The sequence below is a fragment of the Macaca nemestrina genome, chromosome 3 (genome assembly GCF_043159975.1).
Source record: "Macaca nemestrina isolate mMacNem1 chromosome 3, mMacNem.hap1, whole genome shotgun sequence".
NCBI lineage: Eukaryota > Metazoa > Chordata > Mammalia > Primates > Cercopithecidae > Macaca > Macaca nemestrina.
The window spans coordinates 60,796,172-60,817,779 of record NC_092127.1 but is presented as its reverse complement, the minus strand read 5'-3'; the positions used below and the strand labels follow the sequence as shown (position 1 = coordinate 60,817,779).

At 45.5% G+C, this 21,608-nt stretch overlaps 1 protein-coding gene across 10 annotated transcripts in view; it reads left to right on the top strand.

Moving 5' to 3' along the window:
- LOC105486086 (jade family PHD finger 1) overlaps window positions 1-21,608 on the top strand; it is a 68,909-nt gene that overhangs the window by 20,514 nt on the left and 26,787 nt on the right. For 8 of the 10 annotated variants that reach the window (XM_011748761.2, XM_011748762.2, XM_011748764.3 and 5 more), the window contains exons 2-5: window positions 1,651-1,728; window positions 14,187-14,272; window positions 17,944-18,101; window positions 20,450-20,637. In XM_011748761.2, the coding sequence (XP_011747063.1) occupies window positions 1,677-1,728; window positions 14,187-14,272; window positions 17,944-18,101; window positions 20,450-20,637 (484 nt within the window). In that variant the 5' untranslated portion in view covers window positions 1,651-1,676. Of the gene's footprint in view, window positions 1-44; window positions 67-354; window positions 1,472-1,650; window positions 1,729-14,186; window positions 14,273-17,943; window positions 18,102-20,449; window positions 20,638-21,608 lie in introns of those variants that run through there. The other 2 variants (XM_071093039.1, XM_011748767.3) reach the window with 2 other exon arrangements.

The window sequence follows — 21,608 nt, the reverse complement described above, 5'->3', positions numbered from 1 at the left end:
GGCTGGTCTCCAACTCCTGAACTTGTGATCCGCGCGCCTCGGCCTCCCAAAGTGCAGGGATTACAGGTGTGAGCCACTGCGCCCGGCCCGGTTTTCCACATTTTTTTCTCCACACCATTCCTATGTGCCACACTTCTGTTGTTGTTGTTGTTGTTGTTGTTGTGTGTATGTGTGTTGAGACAGGGTCTCTGTTGCCCAGGCTGGAGTGCAGTGGTGTGATCTCAGCTCACTGCAACCTCCGCCTCCTGAGTTCAAGTGATTCTCCTGCCTCAGCATCCTGAGTAGCTGGGATTACAGGCACCCGCCACCATACCTGGCTAATTTTTGTATTTTTAGTAGAGATGGGGTTTCACAGTGTTGGCCAGGCTAGTCTCGAACTCCTGACCTCAAGTGATCCTCCTGCCTTTGCCTCCCAAAGTGCTGGGATTACAGGGGTGAGCCACCACGCCTGGCCACATTTGCATTGTTAACACCACATCACACATATTGTGATTCCCAATGAGGAGGAGGTTAGGATGTACTTTTCTGAGAGGGTGGATGCGTAGGTAGGTGATGAACTACCATACTTTTTCTGACTTGAAAAAGTTCCCTTTCCTCTTTCGGATTCATTGAACTGACAGACCAGTGCCCTGAAGATGTCAGATTGATCAGTAATTTTAATTCGGAAAAGCTTTTTGTATTTGTTTAGAGAGCTGCCCTGTGTGAATGTAACCGTGAAATCATCTGTATACGTTCATTGACTGGCCATTCTGTCTCAGTCCACTGCCTTCTTACCTAAATGCAGCCTTTCTCATACTTGAGGGTAGTGCTAGAATTCTGTTATCATCAGCTACCTGGGAGGAGTTGGCCAGGTACGCTGGGTCTTTGTACAAACTGACTTCTTATTTTGGCTGGATTTGGTTGTATTTGTCCTGAAGGGAGTTGAGGTGAAGTGGAGGGGAAATAGTATTGGATTTGGAATTAGAAGCTCCATTCCCACAACATGACCTTGGGGAAGTTGCTGCTTAACCTTTCTTGGCTTTAGTTTCTTAATGTGAAAGGGAGGGGTCTGGATCAAAATTGTATAATGTCTGTGGTTCCTTCCTGTTCCATCTGTGGGGTTGGAGATGGCTGGAGGAGACATTTGCATTCCTATTACCCCATTTGTTTTGTTTCTTTCGGCTTTTAGGGTTATTTAATATAATTTGCCCGAGAAGCATAATCATGCCCAGTGCAGTGTAAATATTCACACATCCAGGCACAACCCCACCCCCAACATGTACGCATAAAATATGAATCTGTCTGTAGTGAAGAAGCACAGTACAGTGTTCATTGCTGTGGATTTTTTTCTGCAGTGCTTGCTGCCAGTCAGCTAAATACTCCTGGAGTAGTTATAGTAATAATGTCACAGGAATATAGAAAGAAACCTGGCACCTTTGGGAGACCTACTGATACGTGACTTCTCCACCCTTCCCCCTCCTTTTTTAACCTGGTCTGTTAATGATTGTACCTAATTATGTATCTCTGGTCTTTTTACTGTTTACAATTCAAATGCTACTTAAAGCCTTTTGTTTGCTTTTGTTTGCTGTGAATCCTGGGCTGCCATCTGAAGCACAACTTGATGATTGTGTATTATCATCTTGGGTTAAGTGCTGTCTCATTGCTTTGCAGGCTGCCTGCTGTTTCCCGGGGAGATCATGAAACGAGGTCGCCTTCCCAGCAGCAGTGAGGATTCTGACGACAATGGCAGTAAGTCCTGCTTTGTTGTTCTTGGAGCCTACCAGGGTTTGGGTCAGGGTGAAAACATGATTTTTTAATGTAATGCTTTAAATAGCCGAGGCCCTTTGCATATCAGGCAGGTCAGAGAAAGCCAAAGCCTGGAGAAACATACCTGAGTGTGATACTGCAGGTCTGTAACCAGATCTTGCTGGGTAAGGTTGATTGCAAGCAAGCATTCCTGAGGCTTCCTATTTGTTATCCTGGGAGGAATAATCCAGTTCTAAGGGTCACTGGTGTGTCTGGTTTTCCTAAACATCATTTATGGTACTTCGCAGTTGCGCTTTGTGAAAGGGGAACTTAATCAAAGCCAGGTAATCATTAACTGGTTCAACTCAATACAAGGGGAGGTTGAAGACTGCCTAGTGTGATGTGAAAATTATTAAGTACAGGTTCTTAATAGGTCGAAAGTCCCTGCTCTTCACTTGGTTTTAATGTGACTGTATTTAATACTACTACTGTCTGTATCTCAGCTCTCTGGCAACTTCATATTTTCACAGTGCAGCTGAGAACCAGAAGTTAGTTGGCTTCTAGGCAGTCAAAACAAATATCACACAGTGTCTGTGTATTGAGAAGCTAACAGACTACTCAGAGAAGAGCTCCTCTCAGATAACAGGGAAATTTTGTACCTAGCACAGTGCCTGAGCTCTAGCCTGTTAGCTTCTGTTTTACATTACAGATTAAACCCAGTACGCCTTGAAAGAATGCTTGTGTGATGGGAAAGGAGCTGGGCCTGCTTTCAAGGAACTGTGCTTTAGACATATATAAGAACAGCTCTGATGGGAAAGTCATCAGGGCAGTAATAGAGATGTCTTTTTGATGCACTGTGGAAACAGATGCAGATACAGATTCAGAGGAGGGGAGGGCAGGGAATCCTGTAGAGGAGATGAAGGTTGTATGGATCCTTAAGGGTAAAATACTTTTTAGGCAAATAGGGTTATTTTCAGTTTTCTGTGCTCCAAGTTTTCAGCAAATTAAAAGCTGCACATTAGAAAGCAAGGCTTTGCTTTCTAGGTGCGACCCTGTTCAGAAGAGGGGACCAGGAACGTGAGAAACAGAACTCAGAGTGGTATTTCAGTTGGTGTGCTTGGCACAGCCATGGGGCTACTGGGGAGGAGAACTGGCCGTTATGGGAGAGTGTCAGGTGTGAAGGGCTTGCGATGAGGAGCTCTAAGGAATTGAGAGTTTTAGGGCTGACTGCTGACGTTGGCAGCAGGAGAGAAGTGAACTAGTTGAGAGAGGGTGTAGGGGCTCCAGAGGGAAAGACCTTTCCTCTTATTTCAGAGAAAGGTATTGAAGGTCTGTTTCCAAGTGCAGGCAGGTAAAGCCGCCCGTCCAAGCCTTTGGGATTGGGATGCCCCCTTCCGAACTTCTGAGGCGCTTGTCGTTTCATAATCCTCCCTACCTGTTTTCTGATGTTTACAGTTTTAGGCATTTTACTCCTTGAGGCAAAAACATGCTTTGAAATTTCTTCTCTGCCCCTGTGTGGTGCCTATCAAAGTGTCTTCGTGAGTTATAAGTACTCCATAAATGCTGTTTGCTTGAGTACATAATTTTGTCCTGCATTAATTAAAAAAAAAAAAAGTCTTGCCTGGCCCGGTGGCTCATGCCTGTAATACCAGCACTTTGGGAGGCTGAGGCGGGCGGATCACAAGGTCAAGAGATCAAGACCATCCTGGCCAACATGGTGAAACCCCATCTCTACTAAAAATTAGCTGCGCGTGATGCTGCACACCTGAAGTCCCAGCTGCTCTGGAGGCTGAGGCAGGAGAATCACTTGAACCCAGGAGGTGGAGGTTGCAGTGAGCCGAGATCGCAGCCCCTGTACTCCAGCCTGGCGACAGAGCGAGACTCTGTCTCAAAAAAATCTTGCTTTTAGAGTCAGAATTAGTCAGGAGACTGCTTGATGAATTACCTCCACATAAAGATAATGCCCAATAAAAGCTTAAGAGCCCTATTTAAATATTTTTCTCCGCGTTGAGCATCAGGTGTATGCTCACTCTGTCTGCTCTCGTCACTGCCTCTCTTCCTCCTTGGGAGAGCTGGGTTAGAAAACTTTCTCGTGGATGTTCTCTCAGATTTAGAGCCTTCTCTTTTCTGGACCAGCATTGTTCCATAGGATGAGAATGTCCTAACATAGTGCAACCGAGGAGCTGAATTTTAAACCTTTGCTAATTTTAATGAATTAAAAAATTTGAAGACACGTGGCTAGTGTCTACTGGATTGGACAGTGTAGTTCTGGACCCTGGCTTAGTTTAGTCCCTCTCAGTTGTCCAGAGGCTCCTAGTAGCCCAGAAGGCCCCATATTAGTCAGCTTAGGATGCTACAGAAAAGTACCACAACCTGAGTAGTTTAAAGCAACAGAAATTTGTTTTCTTATACAGTTCTGGAGACTAGAAGTCCAAGGTGCTGGCAGGTGTGGTCTCTTCTGAGGCCTCTTATGGTTTATAGATGGCCTTCTTACTGTGTTCTTACTTGGCCTTTCCTCTGCGCAGGCATCCCTGGTGTGCCTCGGTGTGACTAAATTGGATTACGGCCCTCCCTAATAGCCTAGCCTCATTTTAACTCAGTCACCCCTTTCAGGGCCCTGTCTCCAAATTATAGTCATATTCTGAGATTGGAGGTTAGGACTTCAAAGTACACATTTGGGGATGGGGGGTACAATTCAGCCCATAAAAGCCCTAGAAGAGGGGCCTATCATGGGGAGGGGGGAGGGGGGAGGGATTGCACTGGGAGTTATACCTGATGTAAATGACGAGTTGATGGGTGCAGCACAGCAACATGGCACAAGTATACATATGTAACAAACCTGCACGTTATGCACATGTACCCTACAACTTAAAGTATAATAATAATAAATAAATTAAAAAAAAAAAAAGCCCTAGAAGACCAAATATTTCTTTTTTTTTTTTTTAGACGGAGTTTTCGCTCTGTCGCCCAGGGTGGAGTGCAGTGGCACGATCCTGGCACACTGCAAGCTCTGCCTCCTGGGTTCATGCCATTCTGCTGCCTCAGCCTCCGAGTGACTGGGACTACAGGCGCCTGCCACCACACATGGCTACTTTTTTGTATTTTTTAGTAGAGACAGGGTTTCACCATCTTAGCCAGGATGGTCTTGATCTCCTGACCTCGAGATCCGCCTGCCTTGGCCTCCCAAAGTGTCGGGATTACAGGCGCGAGCCACCGCGACCGGCCAAATATTTCATCTAAAATATATATGTTCAGGACAGATACGGTGGCTCACGACTGTAATCCTGACACTTAGGGAGGCTGAGCTGGGAGGATTGCTTGAGCCCAGGAATTGGAGACCAGCCTGGGCAACAAAGCGAGAACGCATCTCTGTTAAAAAAAAAAAAAAATTCCACCTCGAATTCTGGTTAGAAATGAAGGAAGAAGAGAGTGTTCACAGTCCCAACCAAAAGTGTGTCTGTCAAGTCACAAGTCTGTACTGGCCTCTGTCAAGAAGCTGGGCGTGGAGAATTAAGGTAAATATAGGTTACCAAAGGGTTAGCCTAGGCTTAAACATGGAAATCTGGTGGTGGAGGAGAGGAATGATAGTTGCTAGTAGAAGGTTGGTCGTCCTTTTGTCATACAGCTGGTTCAATATAAAGTATATGTTGATGCTTTATGGCCATGCTGTCTGTCCACGCTCAATGATTTGATAAGGTGGATGATGGTAGTGGTAAACACAGAGTTCTCATTAAGAACTTCTGGAATGCCAGGCTTATAAAAAGATGCACATGCTCATTTCCATGGAACACACCCCTTTCCATCCCGTCTGAAGGCAGCCGGTTCACAGTGTAGGCCTTTGCCACCAACCCACTCATTTGCATTGGAGCCTTCCTTTTGTATATAACTGGGTGGCCAGCGTCGGGGGGGCATGCCTTCTGTCCCTGCATTCAGGTCCACAAAATGAGCCCTACCTGGGTTAACTACCCATACCCTGCCTGCCTTCAGCCGGGCCTGTGCATTTGGAAGGTTCTGCTTACAAGAAGGACAGGGTCTATGCAGTGGCCAGCCTCTCCAGCCTGCAGGCCTGACAGAATTTTGGCAGCACTTCCCAGCCCAGTGCAGACCATGTCCAAGTGAAGGAGAGGCAGCTGCAGACGTCAGCATGGGGCTGCAGCACCAGCCACAGCCATGGCTGGGACTTGCTGGCCTCTGGTCTGGAGCCCTTTGCCTTGTTTTCTGGCCTGTTCCAGAGGAATACCAGTGTGGTATTTACAGTTGGGGATGGACAGGCATTTTCTGTGCCAGGTGCAAGCCCTTATACAACTGCAGTCATAGTTGAAGCCTTTCTCCAGGTGCCCTGGAGGTTCAGCCCTGCAGTTGGATGGAGTAATGTTGGGGTGTTTGCAGGCAGCGTCTGAAGTTGCTGGGCTTCTGGTACTGGGTGGCTCAGCCAGTCTCTGAAGTTACACATTGTGCCAGAGTGTGGCCAAGGTAAACCCTTAATTTTCTGCTTTCTAGCCCAGGATCCTGTCGTTAGGGATTTGGCAAATGTGGGAATGGGGTCCACTAACTACTTTAAGTACAGTTGACCCTTGAACAACTCCCCCCACCCTGCAAATCAGAATTCTTTGTATAACATTTGGCTCCCAAAAACTTTTTTTTTTTTTTTTTTTTTTGAGACGGAGTCTCGCTCTGTCGCCTAGGCTGGAGTGCAGTGGCCGGATCTCAGCTCACTGCAAGCTCCGCCTCCTGGGTTCACGCCATTCTCCCGCCTCAGCCTCCCGAGTAGCTGGGACCACAGGCGCCCGCCACCTCGCCCGGCTAATTTTTTGTATTTTTTAGTAGAGACGGGGTTTCACCGTGTTAGCCAGCATGGTCTCGATCTCCTGACCTCGTGATCCGCCCATCTCGGCCTCCCAAAATGCTGGGATTACAGGCTTGAGCCACCGCGCCCGGCCAAGGCTCCCAAAAACTTAACTACTAATAGCCTACTGTTGACCGGAAGCCTTACTAATAACATAAATAAATATATTTTATATGTCATATGTATTATATACTGTATTTTTACAATAAGGTAAGCTAGAGAGAATATTAACATCATAAAGAAGAGAAAAAATATATATGTGTGTGTGTATATATATATATAAAATATACTATTCAGTGAGTAAAAGATCATCATGAAAGTCTTCATCCTCGTCTTCATGTTGAGTAGGTAGAAGAGGAGAAGGAGGAAGAGAAGGCATTGGTCTTGCTGTCTTAGGGGTGGCAGAAAGAAAATTCTCACGTAAGTGAACCGGGCAGTTAAAACCCGTGTTGTTCAAGAATCAACTATATTTCTAAAACCTAAAGGACATTTCATTTTATCTTCAGTAAACTTGTGGAGGCTAATTAAGACATCAAGTATCCTTGTTTTTATCAGGAATTATGTATTGTTGGTTATCTCAGGCCAATAGTAGCTAGCTCTGATCAACACTGGGTTTTTTTTTTTTTTTTGAGATGGAGTCTTGCTCTGTTGCCCGGGCTGGAGTACAGTGGCGTGATCTCAGCTCACTGCAACCTCCACCTCCCAGGTTCAAGTGATTTTCCTGCATCAGCCTCCTGAGTATGATCAGCATCTTTATATATATGTAGCAAATGGTGTTTTTGTTGGTTTTGGTTGTTTTTAAATTTGGTGTCTCTCAAAAGTCCAAAGGGAGATTGGTCTCATTCCTTCCTTCACACAGAAAGAGAGCAGTGTGCTGATACTGTTAAGATTTTCCTAACGTTGTAGAGCAGGGCTTCTTGTTCTTGTCTGACTTCCTTTAAGTTTCAGAGATTTGTTGACTTTCTGTGGGAAGAAGGCCTGGAGCCAGGCTCCGTGTGGGCCCTCTCTGGTCTCCCTGCTTCTACACCTGGACTAGGGTGAAGTGCTCTGTCTCCCCACCTATCAGAGCCAGGCTCTGCCCCATCACCTGTGATAAGGAATGGGCAGAAAGGAAGCCAACTGAAATTTAAAATTAGTAATTTTCCCACTGACTTGTACTTGGACCTCAGCAGAAATGGTGGGTGAGTGTCAAATGTTTGTGTGTCAGTTGGTTGAAGGCCTAAGTATATTTAAGTATGTTGAAACATTTATGGGCCAGTTCTTTGAATGTATGTATGACGCCTTTGTTTGTTGGAAGTAGAAGTGAGTTGGGCTGTAGAGCTGGGCTATGTTGGGGTAAAAAACTATGGTAGGTATAGGGTCAGCCCCTGATCTAAATGACAGTTATATCAGATGCTTGTCCTCTATCATGCAGCTAAAGCAAATAAACAGTAACTGGATTAAATTTGCCTAATTTGAGATGAGAGTTAACACAGCCTTGCTTTACTCAATACAAGGCTAGCTTGGCTTTTAGGTAACTTGTAGGTGCATTTGTCAGGTCTGTGTGCCCTTGATGTGACACCAAACTGCTGGACTCGATACTTGCCAGTTTTAAGCATCTTACTTTGTTAAGCTGGTTTAACACCTCTAAAGACAGATACCAGCATATTATTTAGTGTCCAGAGCAGTGACTGAGACAGGAGGACTACCGTTTGATCAGTGGCAAGGTTCTTTCATAGTTTGCATTTTGTAGTGCAGCGAACACGAAGACTGCCATTCATTCTAATTTCTGAACCTTTTGTGCATGGCACAACATGAGAAGCTTACCACACACTAGCTACCAAATGTGGAAGGTGTGTGTAATTGTGTTAGATTTACTCCTGAGGTTTTCCTTATTTTATTTTATTTTATTATTTTTTTTTTTTTTGAGACGGAGTCTCGCTCTGTCGCCCAGGCTGGAGTGCAGTGGCTGCATCTCAGCTCACTGCAAGCTCCGCCTCCCGGGTCTACGCCATTCTCCTGCCTCAGCCTCCCGAGTAGCTGGGACTACAGGCGCCCGCCACCTCACCCGGCTAGTTTTTTGTATTTTTTAGTAGAGACGGGGTTTCACCGTATTAGCCAGGCTGGTCTCGATCTCCTGACCTTGTGATCCGCCCGTCTCGGCCTCCCAAAGTGCTGGGATTACAGGCTTGAGCCACCGCGCCCGGCCTCGGTTTTCCTTATTTTAGATCTAGGGCAAGACAACATGGCTATTTTTAATATTTCAAAGGGAAGTGAGTGTTGGAAGTGAGTGTTGGAGATGACCGGAAAGAACATTATGCCCGGGCAGGGTCCATGTTCACGGTGCTATGATCTATGAGCCTTTTATAACTTTATATTAACCCAAAGGATTCTGTTTTAATGGAAGTTGGGGATATTAAAAACAAGACAAAATGTTTTTCCCCACTCAGTCTTTCCCGTGTTTAACATGAGGTAATGTAACATAGAATTGTTCTTAACTGAACAGTGTATGTCAAGAATTTTAAGTCATTTAAATTTGTCAGTAAAGTGAACTTTAGGTAATAATTTTACCTTGTGAATGGCAGTAAAATACTTTTAGACATTATTAGCAGATTTTTAGAGTTCCCAACTCCTTTCCTGAAAGCGACAAGAAAATAAAACAAAATTTTACTCGTCATATGCTTAAATTAGTTTGTCATTAAATATCAGCACTCTGGAAACAAACAAAATGCAAACCAACCCAGCGTAATCTTACGCGGTTTTTAACAATAGCAAGCACACTGTTTTTAATGTTTTGCTGTAGCATAAATCGCTGACTCCTGGTCTTTTCAGTATTTAAAATACTCTAATTCGGCCGGGCGCGGTGGCTCAAGCCTGTAATCCCAGCACTTTGGGAGGCCGAGGCGGGTGGATCACGAGGTCAGGAGATCGAGACTATCCTGGCTAACATGGTGAAACCCCGTCTCTACTAAAAATACAAAAAACTAGCCGGGCGAGGTGGTGGGCGCCTGTAGTCCCAACTACTCGGGAGGCTGAGGCAGGAGAATGGCGTAAACCCGGGAGGCGGAGCTTGCAGTGAGCTGAGATCCGGCCACTGCACTCCAGCCTGGGCGACAGAGCCAGACTCCGTCTCAAAAAAAAAAAAAAAAAAAAAAAAAAAAAAAAAAAAAAAAAAAAAAAAATACTCTAATTTCTGGTTTAACCCCACTGTCCTACCCCTAGTATTTTCCAGATGTTTATAAATTTTGTTTTAATTAAAAGGGAGTGTTAATTATTTTGGTTTTAATAATATTCTGGTAGCTTCCTGACTGCCTGGGAGTGTCTGAGGAGAGCCTGGCTATAGAGTGGTGTTGGTGTAGCAATGTCAAGACACTCCTTTGAGTCTCTAGCCTGTGGCCTTCCATGAATGTTTCTGTAGATGTAGGTGCATTCCAAGCAGGAAACAGTGGCTCCACAAATCTATCTTTAAATGTATTATTGCTTTATTTTCCTTGAGCTCAAAAGTATATCTTCTATTAGGTGAAACAGGAGTAAATTCTTAGTGCCTGCCACCTTGAGTTCATGGGTTACAGTGACGGTTAGAGCATGATTGATTGTCCTCAACAATGACTCTTAAAAAAAATTATCTACTTTTCAGAGAAATATTGAGAATCTGCTGTGTGCACAGCACTGACTGACTTAGCTATGCTCTATGTTGTAAATTCTGTTGTCTTATACCAGTGGCTCTTGATAGATTAACTTTTTGATACAATAAGAAAATGAGAAGGAATAGATCACAAGTGCTCCTGGACATGGAAGGCAGAGCAGTTCCCTTGGGTTCACAACCCCCTCTTTGGTTCATCAGCAAAGTCTAGGTTTTATACAGGCCACTTGTGTGAAGTAAAATAGAATTTTTTTCTCCTTACTGTTAATGGATGGTATCTCAGTGATAAATGTTTAATAGCTTTATTGAGAAATAATTGACATACAGTGAGCCTCTGAGCCTCATATATTTAAATTGTGTACTTTGATACGTTTTGACATGTTTACACCCATGAAATCATTGAAATCAAGATAATCCTTCCCTCCCACTTTTCTCTAGTCTTCCACTGATCTGTCACTATAGATTAGTTTGCATTTCTAGAGTTGTATGTAAATGGAATAATACAGTATGGACTCTTGTTTTTGGTCTGGCTTCTTTCAGGAGAATTACTCATGAAATCATTGAAATCAGGATAATCCTTCCCTCCCACTTTTCTCTAGTCTTGCATTGATCTACTTTCTGTCACTGTAGATTAGTTTGCATTTCTAGAGTTGTATGTAAATGGAATAATACAGTATGGACTCGTTTTTCGTCTGGCTTCTTTCACTCAGGAGAATTACTTCAGCATTCATTCATGTTTGCATGTATCAGTAGCTCATTCCTTTTTATTACTGCAGGGTGGTATTCCACTCTATGGATATATACATATACATATACCAGAGTTTTTTCATTCACAGTCTGTTGGTGGATGTTTAGGTTGTTTCTGATTTTTGGCTTTTCTAAATAAGCTGCTAAGATCATTCCTTATGCCAGTGATAATTTAAATTTAGTTTCTTTATCAGTTTTTCCCTATCTGCAAAGTGCGTTTAATAGGATTAATTTCACTTTTCCTCCTGTATTGTATCAACACTAGGTAAATTAAGAGGAAAAGGAACAGACTATTTTTGGGTGGACTAGAGTTTCTCTTGGTTATTACTATTGGATACCAAGTATGTAGCATCTTTGTATCTCTGTTTTTAAAAGCAAATGTGGCGTAGACAGCAGTTTTCAGGATTTATAAAAGCAGTCCTAGGAAAAGCTTTCAAATGAGTGTCATTATTTGGGTTGTGTTCTATTCCAGCAAAGCTGCAAGCTTCCTGGGAACCTTGGAAACTACTTAGGAGGGATCCTGACAGTTCCTCAAGAAGAGACAAGAGGGTCAGAAAACCTGAGAGTGAACAAATTTGTTGTTTCTGCTTTAACTCTGAAAGTATTTGACTCTGGAGACCCTCTTCTCCCAAGTTCATGTTAATTTTTAAAGTATAGCAATGGAGTGATTATCTAAATTTCTGGCTTCGTTTCTTATCATTTATAACCTTTTCCATAGTAATTCAAAGCAGAGGAGGATCATCCCTTTTTGTTCTGCTTTTCTTTCCTTCCCCAAACCTTCTGGGAATTCCATCCAGACACTGCGTGTGCTTTTCCTCCTCTCTTCTTTCAGGCTGTGGACCAGCTGGAGGATGGCCTCCAGGACAAGAGGGAGAAAGAGAGGCCTCTTTATAGACCCTAGGAGCCACCCAGCCACCTTCATCTCCAGGTTCCTAACTTGGCATCTGTCTTCTTTCTTTCCAGTAATGACCAGATTTAGAACTTCTGCAGGTTGGGCTCACCCCAGTGTGCCCAGAATATTTCTTTCGGTGTGGGAGTGAAATATTCTTGTTCATTTAGAGTCTAAAGAGGCACACTTAGTATTTATTTAAAGAATAATTTTCTAAAACATTTACTGAAATGCCATGGGGCCACCAGCGGGAGGTCCAGTTCTGCTGATTCTGCTGGCGGAACAGCAGTCAGTCAGTTGACCTAGTAATGAGCCTCAGAACTGGTGCTCAAGGGTAGTGCCGACGTTGTCCCTGTCAGGGAAGCATGGCAATCCCATTTGGTCTTGGTCATTGCAAATCTGATGATAGGCTTATGTGCAGAATCTATTTCTTAAGGTCCCCAAGGTTTTAAGGGTGCTTTGATTCTCTGTTCCTGTCTGTGGAATCTGTAGAGATAAGAGCTTCCTGTCTGAGTGACAAATGATTTCACCGGAAGAATGGCAGCTAACCTTAACCTTTGGCTTTTATTTTTCTGGATTTTGTTAATTTTTGGAAAATGGTACAGTACGTATTCAGAATTGGGGTGATGATTATTAAAAACAGGAGGTGGAGGTGAATTATCAGAAAGTTGGACAAATACTACATGTGGGTGTTAGGGCTCTTTCAGATCTCTGGCAGCAGTACGGCACCCACAAGTGGAAGGTTTTGCACTTAAGTTGTCTTTGTAACAAATTAACAGGAGGCAGAGGCAGAGATGGAGAAAAGGGACTGGAATTATTGGGAAGTTGAATTGACTCAGCCATTGATTGTGTCCTGAGTGAGAGGAGTCTAGGATGACTCTTAGATTTCTGATGTCAAGTAGAAATGGTGGTAATAGACATCAAAGTAGGAATGTAAGAGGTAGAACAGGTTTGGGTAAAATGTTGAGCCCAGTTTTTATAATGCTGAGTTGACAGATAGATAGAAGGAATACCTTAGGGTTGATGTCTTATGTGAAGGTGAAAATGGATCTGGAGCTTGGAAGGGAGGTTAGTCTGGGAATGTAGGTCTGGCAGGTTCCTCTGGGTGTGCTGGGTAAGACTGTGGACATGGGTGAGCGCCCCCTGGGGAGAACATTTGGAGCAAGAAAAGAACAAAGAGTTCAGGAGAAACCCATGTTGATGGGATACATGGAGAGGAGGAGCCCACAGAGTGGAAAGAGAATTGCCACTGAGGCTGAGGGAGTATTTCAGACAGGATGGAGTTGCTGGTGCTGAGAAGTGTCAGGGCAGACACGAGCTCAGACTTGGCAGCAGTTGGGAGATCCTGTTAGGCAGCAGTTAGGTACCGTGTTATGGGGGAGGCCAGATGATAGGTGTAGACCCCCTTTGTAAGAAAGGCAGAGAACAGAGCCAATTGGCATTTTTTGGGAAAGTGGAGCAAATTTTAGGGGTTCTTTGGCAGTTGACCCCTTAGTCTTCACTAAGTTTGTTTACCTACCATCCTCCCTACTTACGGCACTATACTACCTACTTCGTCTACCCCATAGGCCTGAGGTTCCCTGTCTAGGGATTGCTAAATTTTTATGCCTTGTCGAGTCAAACCTTTTTTTAAAAAAGTGTTTTAGAAAGCTTCCTGAAAACTCAGTAAGATGTTTTTCTTTTCTTTTGTTTTCTTTTTTCTTTTCTTTTTTTTTTTTTTTTGACGGAGTCTTGCTCTGTCTCCCAGGCTGGAGTGCGGTGATGCAATCTCGGCTCGCTGCAGCCTCTGCCTCCTAGGTTCAAGCAATTCTCCTGCCTCGGCTTGCCGAGAAGGTGGGATTACAGGTGCCTGCCACCATACGAAGACAATTTTTGTATTTTTAGTAGAGGTGGGGGTTTCTCTAAGTTGGCCAGGCTGGTCTTGAACTCCTGACCTCAGGTAGTCCACCTACCTTGGCCTTCCATAGTATTGGGATTACAGGCGTGAGCCACCACCCCTGGCCTGTTATTTTTTCAATTTGTGTTTAGCAGCATGAGACTTTGAACCTCTTCAGTGCAGGCTTATGGGTGAAGACTACACCTGCATGGTATTCTTAAAAGTCCTTTCTCCTTTTGGGTGCGGTCCTTGATATAGCATCCCTGCACAGAATGAGCACATTAGGCCTGCTTATGAGAAATGAGAGTGAAATAACTGATGGAAGTGGAAGAGCTCTGTGAGAGCCAAGAGGGCATCACAGGTGGTCTCATGGTGCAGTGCTGAGGTGAGCCTGGGATGAGTTTGGGTAAGAAAACCCCTAAGAATACTCAGTAACTCCTGTAGTTTTTAATGGTTCTTATTTGGATGTTTGTTTCTTTAGGCCTGTCAACTACTTGGTCCCAGAATTCCCGATCCCAGCATAGGAGAAGTTCCTGCTCCAGACATGAAGATCGCAAGCCTTCGGAGGTACTTCTTGACTGCTTGCCTGACCGTGCATGAATATATGTTGCCCCATATACCTAATTGAGTGGTGTCTATTTGTGCAGTCCTGGGCAAAGTATTCAAATCCTTGTGCCTCAGTTTCCAAATCTGTAAGATGGGGAGAACACAAGTGTCTACCTCATAGGATTGTTGTGAGGATTAAGTGGGTTAATACACATAGGCTAATACATGCAAAGCGTGTGAATAGTTGCTGACACATAAAAAGTGCTCAGTAAGTGTTATTGTTATTCATTACATTTTTTTTTTCCTTTCCTGTTGTACCATCTCTGGCTCCCAATAACTTTTCCTCTGGCCAGGAGATCAGCGGGTTCAGCTGCTGCTAAGTCACTGCCAGCCTCAAGTTAGTTTTAGCCATGAATTTGTGGCTTATTTGGCAACAACCCAATGTAACTGCGGGAGTTTTGTTTTAGGGATTATGCTGAAGGTTTTCCCCCCTCTTTCTCAATTTCTTTCTCATCTTATGTTTCCTCTGCTCCCAAACTTTTGTTATCTGTGTATCTAAAGTTGCTTTTAGGTGCATTTCTTTCTGCTGGTATTTGTTTAGGGGCCCTTATAAGGCCTGAGGTCTGTTTATTCTAAAGACCTTTGACAGGCTTTAAATCATTGAAGAAAAAGCATTTTATTTTATCACAGTTTTCATGTGAGAAGATTATAGGAAGAGTTTCTTTGGTTGAATGCTTTGCTTTGTGCTGCTTCTCATGGGATGAGTTCACAGACAGCCTTATGCTGTAATGGCAGTGCAGAGGCAGTTATTCCACAGAGGCAGATACTCCTCAGAGGAACTTTCCAGGCTCTAATAGGGAACGTCAGAAGGCTGCCCTGTTGTGGAGTGGAGAAGTTATTTGGTTGTGGAATAGCTTCCTCCTTGAGGAAGTAGTTTACATCCTTTAGAATTGTGGAAAACCATCCCAGGAGGCACTTTAGCATGAGATCAGATGTGCTTGGGAAGGTAGCTACTTCCTCCCCTTACTTTATTTCAGGCCTTTTTTCCTTTGAACCTTTAATGCTCTCTTCCTTTTCTTTGCCCAGGAGCGTCTCTGCTGCTCTTTATTTCTTAATTCCTTGTGCTGTGTCCATAACCCCCAAAATACCTTTCTGATGTTCACACTAAACTCCTGTTACTTCAGCACAGGAATACAAGGGGGACTGAGGAGCTGTGACCTGGTGTGACGGAGGCTGGTGCCCAGTGGTGGAGTTCGAAACCTGCTTCTGGCACTGACACCAAGCATTGAGGAGGGGGCCCAGCAGCACAGGTCGCTGTGCTGGCTTTGTCCCAGCCCCACATTTTGGTCCAGATGTTTTTCTCAACCCTGAGTCCAAACTATATGTAAGGCACTAACATACTCTACTAGAGACTCCAGAGTTGACGTCCATTTGAGGGTGTTTGTTTTAGTTCTTGACCGAGTCTTTGAGCAAAGGAATAGCAGGCTGCCTTTTTTCATTTCACTGCTTCAGTTTGATTTTTCTTTCTTTTCTGGCAGACTCCTTTGTTTTCCATTTATACCACTTAGTTGGAATATGTTTTTACCTGATCGGCTTCTTGAAGATATAGGACCATCTCTTAGGTTTTAAAGTACTTTTCTCTTGGGGGCCAGGGAGTTGGTGTCCACTGGGCTGGGCACCTGCTTCAGCGGCTCTGTGCTTGAAGGGAAGGATCCTGGTATTACATGTGATTTTTGTGGGAGGTGCATGGCCTAGTTCTTGCTTGTTAATAGGTCTTTAGAAATGAGGAGTGGCATACTGGGGAATAGTCCGTATTGAAAATGGCAGGCAGGAGAAATGGCCTCTTTATTCAGACACTGCCTCAGAGTTTATTATGGTGAAGTTTATTAAAGTGATCACCAGCCTGAAAAGCCCCCAGAAAAAACAAATATGGACCTATTAGCGGGCGTATGTGTGAACTGTGTTTAGTAGCACAAGAAAGAACTCCCTGTCCTGAGAAAAGAGAGTTCAGCATTGTGACTTGTGTAAACAGACAGGACAGCTTACAGATGCAAGCTTGCTCGATGCCAAACACAACTTTGGGCTGGTCCTGATGCCAAGGTCAGAGCTTTCTTATGCAGCCTTAGACACCAATGGGCCAAGGACGAGGCTTGAGAGGGAGCCAGCTGTGCAGCCCTGGCTGGGAGGCAGTGTTGCGCTCCACCCCAGGGGCAGGCCTCATTGACCAAGGATGAATGCCAGGGGTCCAGGAGTCTGCAGTGGCATAGGCACTGGGAGGGCTGCCTTTCCTGCGGTTGCCTTCATTTGGCCTGTGGTAAGGAATTGGGGAGCTCTCTTTGTAGAGGGGCACTGTTGGGTCTGCCTGTTTTTGGCAGAGTGGGAAGAGGGTAGTGACTTTCTCTATTTCCTTTCCCCACAAATAACTCTTCCCAGGTAGAATTTATGCCAGGTGAAGGTGTGCAAACATGTTCTTTGCAGGCCCATCCAACCAAGTGGCCTGTGGTTGCTTCTCTTCCAGATTTTTCTAGGCCAGCCCAGACCTTGACCTCACCAGCTGCCATACCATAAACCCTGGTGCCCTGGGAGGCAGGGCCTGGGTGGGGGCAGTCTCATTATAGAAGATGAGTCCCTGGCCAGGAGCATGGCTCATGCTCGTAATCCCAGCACACTGGGAGGCCGAGGCAGGTGGATCACTTGAGGTCAGGAGTTTGAGACCAGCCTGGCCAACATGATGAAACCCTGTTTCTACTAAAAACACAAAAATTAGCTGGGCATGGTGGCACGCACCTGTAATCTCAGCTACTCAGGGGTGCTGAGGCAGGAGGATAGCTTGAACCCGGGAGGCAGAGGTTGCAGTGAACCAAGATTGTGTCACTGAACTCCAGCCTGGGGGACAGACAAGATTCCATCTCAAAAAAAAACCCAAAAAACAAAAAAACAAAAAAAGCACAGGAGATGAGTCCCTGGCGGTTCTGGGTTTTGGCTTGAAGAAGTTGTTACATGGTTAGTGGAGTTATATTTCTTTCTTTTTTTTTTTTTTTTTTTGAGACGGAGTCTTGCTCTGTCGCCCAGGCTGGAGTGCAGTGGCCGGATCTCAGCTCACTACAAGCTCCACCTCCCAGGTTTACGCCATTCTCCTGCCTCAGCCTCTAGAGTAGCTGGGACTACAGGCGCCCGCCACCTCACCCGGCTAGTTTTTTGTATTTCTAGTAGAGACAGGGTTTCACCGTGTTAGCCAGGATGGTCTCGATCTCCTGACCTCGTGATCCACCCGTCTCGGCCTCCCAAAGTGCTGGGATTACAGGCTTGAGCCACTGCGCCCGGCCTAGTGCAGTTGTATTTCTAGAGCACCCTTGAGTGCAGTATCTCCCTTCAGAGATTTCCAGGTACATGTTTTCAGCAGCCCTTTTGGTGAACTGAGAGACATTTTTCAGAGATTTTTTTGTTGAAGTTGTTGTGGACACTATGGACTGAGGCAGTGAGAGGACAGGGTTCCCTCAGCACTGCCACCCCCCATGCCTGAGTGAGGTAAAAGGCGTGTCAGGCAAAGGTTTTCTGTAATAGGTCAGGCTTGTTCTATGTTGATACAGTGACCTTGTTACATGGCAGCTCCATGGTTACATTGCAGCTGCCAGCACTCTGAATAAGAATGCAAATATCAAATGTCAGTGTCCCTTTCTCTTCCTTTCCAGGTGTTTAGGACAGACCTGATCACTGCCATGAAGTTGCATGACTCCTACCAGCTGAATCCGGATGAGTACTATGTGTTGGCAGATCCCTGGAGACAGGAATGGGAAAAAGGGGTCCAGGTGCCCGTGAGCCCGGGGACCATCCCTCAGCCTGTGGCCAGGTAGAGATGCCCTGAGGGCAGACGCCTCTCCACCCACCCTCGCTCTTCTTCCCTGACAGCAGGCATCTGAGAAGAGACAATTTCTGAGTTAGCAATAAAATATCATGAGGCCTCAAGTGGAAATAGAAATGTAGGAGCAGCACACTTCAGGCATACAGGGTAGTGGTTTTGAGGGCCTTGAGCCTCCATACTTAACATTACAGCCACCACTGTGGGGAGGTGCTGCTGTCTTATGAGAGGAAGGCAAATTCCAAGACATCCTGGGAAGTGATGGGCTGGGGGAGGAAAATTTGGGTGTTCACATGTCTTCATCCTCTTTTCCTGCCCTCCATGTTCACTCTGGAGAGTGACTCTCCTGGAGAGAAGTGTGTAGTTGCCTCCGCCTTTGGAGGAGGACAGGTGTGAGGAGACCAGACCTGCCAGTTAGGGTTTGTGGAGAGGGGAGTTTTGGAGGGATTTATTTTGACTGGTCACATTGTTCTCAGGGTGCGTTCTCTGAATTTACTGACTTTAAAGATCCCTCAGAGCTGAGTCCCTGCCGACTCTCCTCACAATCAGGTTGCAGCTGTTTATTCATTTCCTCACTGCCCTGCTTCGTGCCACCTGGAGAGTCCTCTTAGGAGGGAGGATTGAGTGCCCTCTGTGCTCAGCTGGCACCTGGCTTCTCGGCCATCATCAGTTGGCTGCTGCTTTGCGAAACAGTGTCTTTCTCCACGCTGAGTCATGACTGAACTTGCTTCCTGGCCGTCACCCACTTTGTGTCTCTTGTTTTGGGCACTTAAGATGATCAAATTTGAGTTGTCATTTTGGGATCTCTGGGGCGTCTATCCAGTGGTGACATATGCCCCTGTCTTACTCAGGCTTAGGTGACCAATCAGAAGTGCCAGGATGGCCCCCACAGGCTAGAATCGGGACCTGTGGAATGGAGCGGTCACGGGGCTCTGCGGGGCAGACCAGGTATCTGCCTCAGAGCCTGTGTCTGAGATGTAGCACCACCTGATTCAGCACTGGCAGCCCCAGCCTAGGAGTCACTTGCTGAATGCTTCACTTTCCGTGGGGAACCAGGACAGAAGTGAGCATTAATACAGCTTGTGGAAGTTTTCAGTTGGATCCCTGCTCTTGGTTGAGTAGGAGAAATAAATCCCTTCAGTTTGTCCATCTCAGCGTCATGTAGATAAAATCACTCCCATAATATAAGGGTGATGAAGGTACTCTGACAGACTCTGGGCAGCCTGTTGACAGTAATTTAAACTGCAGAAATGCAGATGTGGAAGGACTTTGTTGAGGCCTGGGGCCTGTGATTAGGAAGATGGCCTTTTCTGGTCCAAGTTGGGAGTGATTTGATCTTCTTGCGCATGCTGTCTTATTTTGAGTGGGGTGAGTTGGAAAGCACCACTCCAGGTGTTAAAGGTTGGGGGAGTGTGTGTGGCAGTATCAGGAGGAGAAGAAACTTGTGCTTTTGTTTCTGGGATCATAGGTATATGTTGGGAGAGTCAGTCTGCCTCTTGGCTGGGACTCTTGATTCTTAGATTTGTTGATAATGGCCGAGGTCTAATTCCTTTTTTTTTGTTTGTTTTTGAGACAGTCTCACTCTGTTGCCCGGGCTGGAGTGCAATGTTGCAATCTTGGCTCACTGCAACCTCTGCCTCCTGGGTTCGAGCGATTCTCCTGCCCCAGCCTCCCAAGTAGCTGGGATTACAGGCGTGCGCTACCATACCAGGCTAATTTCTGTATTTTTAGTAGAGATGGGGTTTCACTGTGTTGCCAGGCTGGTCTGAAACTCCTGACCTCAAATGATCCACCTGCCTCAGCCTCCCGAAGTGCTGAGATTACAGGCTTGGGCCACCGTGCCCAGCCCAAGGCCTAATCTTCTTTTCCCTCTCTCCAGCTTTTTTTTGTGAGGTGTCAGCGTTGGCGGGTATCTCCCTCTGGTTCTCAGAGTCTGCTGTGCCTGCCCTGCCTGTGTGGTGCCCTGGTTCTAATGACCTCCAGCAGAGATGGGCAGGTCTGGTTAAGGGAAAGTGATTAACTCTTGAAATGTAAGGGTCAGTGTGTTTTGGTGTTGGCTGCAGGCCAGAGTGGTCAGAGGTGGTGGGCAGGGCACAGCAGTGTCCTGGGAAGCAGATTTGAAGGCTTCTACAGTGTTTTCATTCATATCTATTTCCTGTTCACAGGCTTTAACAACTTCTAGTTAAGGTTTTATTAGCAGTGACATTCAGGTTTTCAGCCTCTAGTGACGACCTGTGGCTCTGAGGGTTGGAAGAGGAAGCGACACCTGGGGCCTTGTGGCATACTTCATTGTCTGTGACTGAAAGGGTAACCTAGCTGCCTTGTTTTTTGTTATGCAGGGTTGTGTCTGAAGAGAAATCCCTCATGTTCATCAGGCCCAAGAAGTACATCGTGTCATCAGGCTCAGAGCCTCCCGAGTTGGGCTATGTGGACATCCGGACGCTGGCTGACAGTGTGTGTCGCTATGACCTCAATGACATGGATGCTGCATGGCTGGAACTGACCAATGAAGAATTTAAGGAAATGGGTGAGAGACCATGTATTATATTATTTTATTAACCAATAATGAATAGAAACGTATTTTAGGCAGGTAGGTGAGTAGCAAAAAGCTCCTTATTGCCAGTTGAAGGCATCTCCATCATAGCTTCAGTTAGTCAGAATGACAGCCCTGCCTTAGAGCTCAGCCTGTTTGGCTGTGTCAGATGTGCTGAGATGGATTCAGAGTGGAAGCAGGGCTCCTCGGCTTAAGCACCAGGGATTCCCATGTCCGCTCTGATCTAACTCCCTCATTCACTTACCTTAAGGAAGCTGAAGTCCAGGACTAAGTGACAAAAGGGCATACTCCAGTTACTTGCTCTAGTGTTTTTTTTTCTGCGACACCATTCAGATTCCTTCTTCAGCTGTGGATTGCTGCTTCTCTAAATGAACACTTTTCCAGGCATGCTCCCCATTTCCAAGCACATCACACGTGTTTTAACTTGAGTGATTTTCCTTATGTCATGCTGCAAACTGGAGTTCTTTTTCCCTCCTGTTTGTCTATGTCCTGGCTTTCCTTCAGTGAAGCCTCACATTAGCTGAGTGCCCAGCCCTTCTCAGCTTCTTTTCTGCAAGCTCATTTTAGTGTATGTAGAGGTTGGAGCTTCTGCATGTCATGTACTTGCATCTCACGGTGTTGAGACTGGGATGGTGCGTAGGTCTCATTTCACATGCCAGTCCTGATTGCTAAGGGTTGCCTTGAGCGTCTTGATGAACAAGACAATGGAGTCAAGTCTGGGATCAGTGTGAAAAACTATGAGGATTAATTAGCTTTTGTACTGTAGGTACACGGTGGGGAAGTGGTGGCAAGGGCTGTGTATTGTAATCTAGGACATAGTAAATAATCACAAGATCAGCTGGGCTCATTGCCTCATGCCTGTAATCCCAGCACTTTGGGAGGCCGAGGTGGGCAGATCACCTGAGGTCAGGAGTTCAAGACCAGCCTGGCAAACATGGTGAAAC